Here is a 2,507-nt window from a genome sequence, read left to right as displayed (position 1 = left end):
TAAGAATTTATTCCATCATCATTTATTATTGCAAGATTCACATGAGAGAATATCACATATTTATATAGATGAAATGAGTTTTTGTCCATAAGTTAAGTATAAAAAATTTACTAATCTAAACATTGATTTTTTGTTCTTTCATGTTTCTCTTAATATAATAAAAGACAATAGCCTAAAATATCAAAATGTTGCACGAAATTTGTTGTGACTGAATGCAATACATGTGCTGTGTAGAATTAGGTGACACCATCAAAACTGAATGGAGAAGCTGCACCATATTTTCACTGTGATACCTCAAAAATGCCCATTCATCAGTTGGTACATACTCATAGAAAGAAATTAGTAGTGAAGAACCAGCCAACATAAAACATATGAAATTGTGGGTTTTACAGAAATCTAATAAATAACATAGACCAAGGTGTATTATAAATATTTAATGGCATTGGCATATTACTGAAAATAGTGTTATAAAATAATGTAAACACAAATATAAATAAGCATTTTATGTACAAAGCAAAATAATTAGTATCACCTGTGATTTCTCAACAGTTTACAGTACTTAAATGCTATGGGAAGTAATATGACAAATGTGGCTAACTTCATCCTGATGGGATTGACAGAATCTGAAGATCTCAGGCAGGTCCTCTTTATGCTGTTTCTCCTGATATACCTGATCACCCTGCTGGGAAATGCCGGGATGATAGTGATAATTCAACTTGATCCCCAGCTTCACACCCCCATGTACTTTTTCCTCAGTCACCTGTCATTCCTCGATCTCAGTTACTCAACTGTCATCACACCTAAAACCTTAGAGAATTTACTGACTTCCACTAAGCATATTTCATTTAAAGGTTGCTTCGTCCAAATGTATTTTTTTGTTTTCTTAGGTGCCACTGAATTTTTCCTTCTCTCTTCAATGGCCTATGACCGCTATGTAGCTATCTGCAATCCTCTTCACTACACAGTTATTATGTCTATGAAAATCTGCTGTACGTTCATCACTGGGTCCTATATGATTGGCTTCACTGACTCCTTGGTCAATGTTCTTTGCATGAACAGTTTGCATTTCTGCAACTCCAATATAATCTATCACTTTTTCTGTGACTTAGCCCCAATTTTAGCCCTGTCCTGCACTGACACTCATGACACTGAAATCATGATAATCATTCTCTCTGGCATAACGATAATGGTGTCTCTAATCACAATCTCCATGTCCTATGGGTCCATTCTGTCTACTATCCTGAAAATTAATTCGACTTCAGGAAAGCGCAAAGCCTTCTCTACTTGTGCCTCCCACCTACTAGGAGTCACTATATTTTTCTGCACCATGACATTTATTTATTTAAAACCAAAGAAGTCCTACTCTTTGGGAAAAGATCAACTGGCCTCTGTGTTTTACACGATGGTGATCCCCATGCTGAATCCACTCATTTATAGTCTTAGGAACAAAGAGGTGAGAAATGCTCTCATTAGAGTCATGAAGAAAAGAGAGGGCGCCAGACAATTTAAATGACAATAATGTTGAACATTTAAGCTCATCTTTCCTTTCTTTTTTATGAGGTATTTACTTGGTCTTTCTCTAAATAGAAGAATATCCTTTAATTAGCAAGCATTTCTATTGAGCAATCATCTGCTTGATCATACATGATATGAAACAGTTCCAATAATATGTTTTTAGAAAAACATATAAAAATTGGAAGACTTGATATATAGGTTACCACTGTGGTTTAAATATTGTGCTTTTAAGGAAATTAATGAGCACAAAAATTTGTTTGATCTTTCAAATTGTATCATAGAATTCCCCATATATATTCCAATTTCAGATGATTTTATTATGGAAAGAAATTTCAGATGTCCATTTTATTCTATTTAGAAAAAATATTGCAGAGTAGTAATGAATGCTGCTTTGGACTGGAAAATCCAGGATTTAATTTCTAGATCTGCCAGCTTTTTAGCTGAATATACCTTAGTAAGTCACCGAAACAGTAAACCTCATTTCATCACATGTGTAAGAAGAACAAAACTACTAAATCCATAATATTATTATGAATATTACCACAGACAAGGACTTGAAAATTTTAAACCAATGAAAATAAATTTTGGTCACATCATCAGAATACTTATATTCTTTCAAAATTTTAAATATTCAATGACTTTTGTTATGAAAATATTCACTGGTGCTATATACATACAGTTAAACTTATTAATAAATGAACCACTAAAATCAGTAACAATATTTGGTCTTAGAGCAAAGTAAAATATTATGATAGAATTAATTTATAGAAAAATAAATGTGATCAGTGAAGGAAATTTGGAAAATATTTTAAAGTATTAAAGAAAATAGAAATATCCTAAACATATTAATAATTTTTATAGTCCTGTAGGGTAAGCTTATTATGCGTATGCATATACTAAACATATACAAAATATTTTTGTCATTTTCTATTTTTTTTTCAGCTTTTGCTTTCCACTCATTCCTAAAATATCTATTCCTCTATCATTTAATA

At 31.8% G+C, this 2,507-nt stretch overlaps 1 protein-coding gene across 1 annotated transcript; it reads left to right on the top strand.

The window, feature by feature from the left end:
• The first annotated feature begins 568 nt into the window (after positions 1-568).
• LOC101438137 (olfactory receptor 8H1-like) lies at positions 569-1,513 on the top strand. The gene has a single exon (XM_004476086.3). The coding sequence runs from the start codon at positions 569-571 to the stop codon at positions 1,511-1,513; it is 945 nt and encodes a 314-aa protein (XP_004476143.2).
• Positions 1,514-2,507: the final 994 nt, after the last annotated feature.

The sequence above is a fragment of the Dasypus novemcinctus genome, chromosome 10 (assembly GCF_030445035.2).
Source record: "Dasypus novemcinctus isolate mDasNov1 chromosome 10, mDasNov1.1.hap2, whole genome shotgun sequence".
NCBI classification, from domain to species: domain Eukaryota; kingdom Metazoa; phylum Chordata; class Mammalia; order Cingulata; family Dasypodidae; genus Dasypus; species Dasypus novemcinctus.
The sequence above is the reverse complement of the archived record's forward strand: the minus strand, read 5'-3'. Positions and strand labels throughout refer to the sequence as shown.

Coding starts and splice junctions, on each gene's coding strand:
- LOC101438137 (XM_004476086.3), top strand. CDS start 569: ATGGGAAGTAATATGACAAATGTGGCTAACTTCATCCTGATGGGATTG.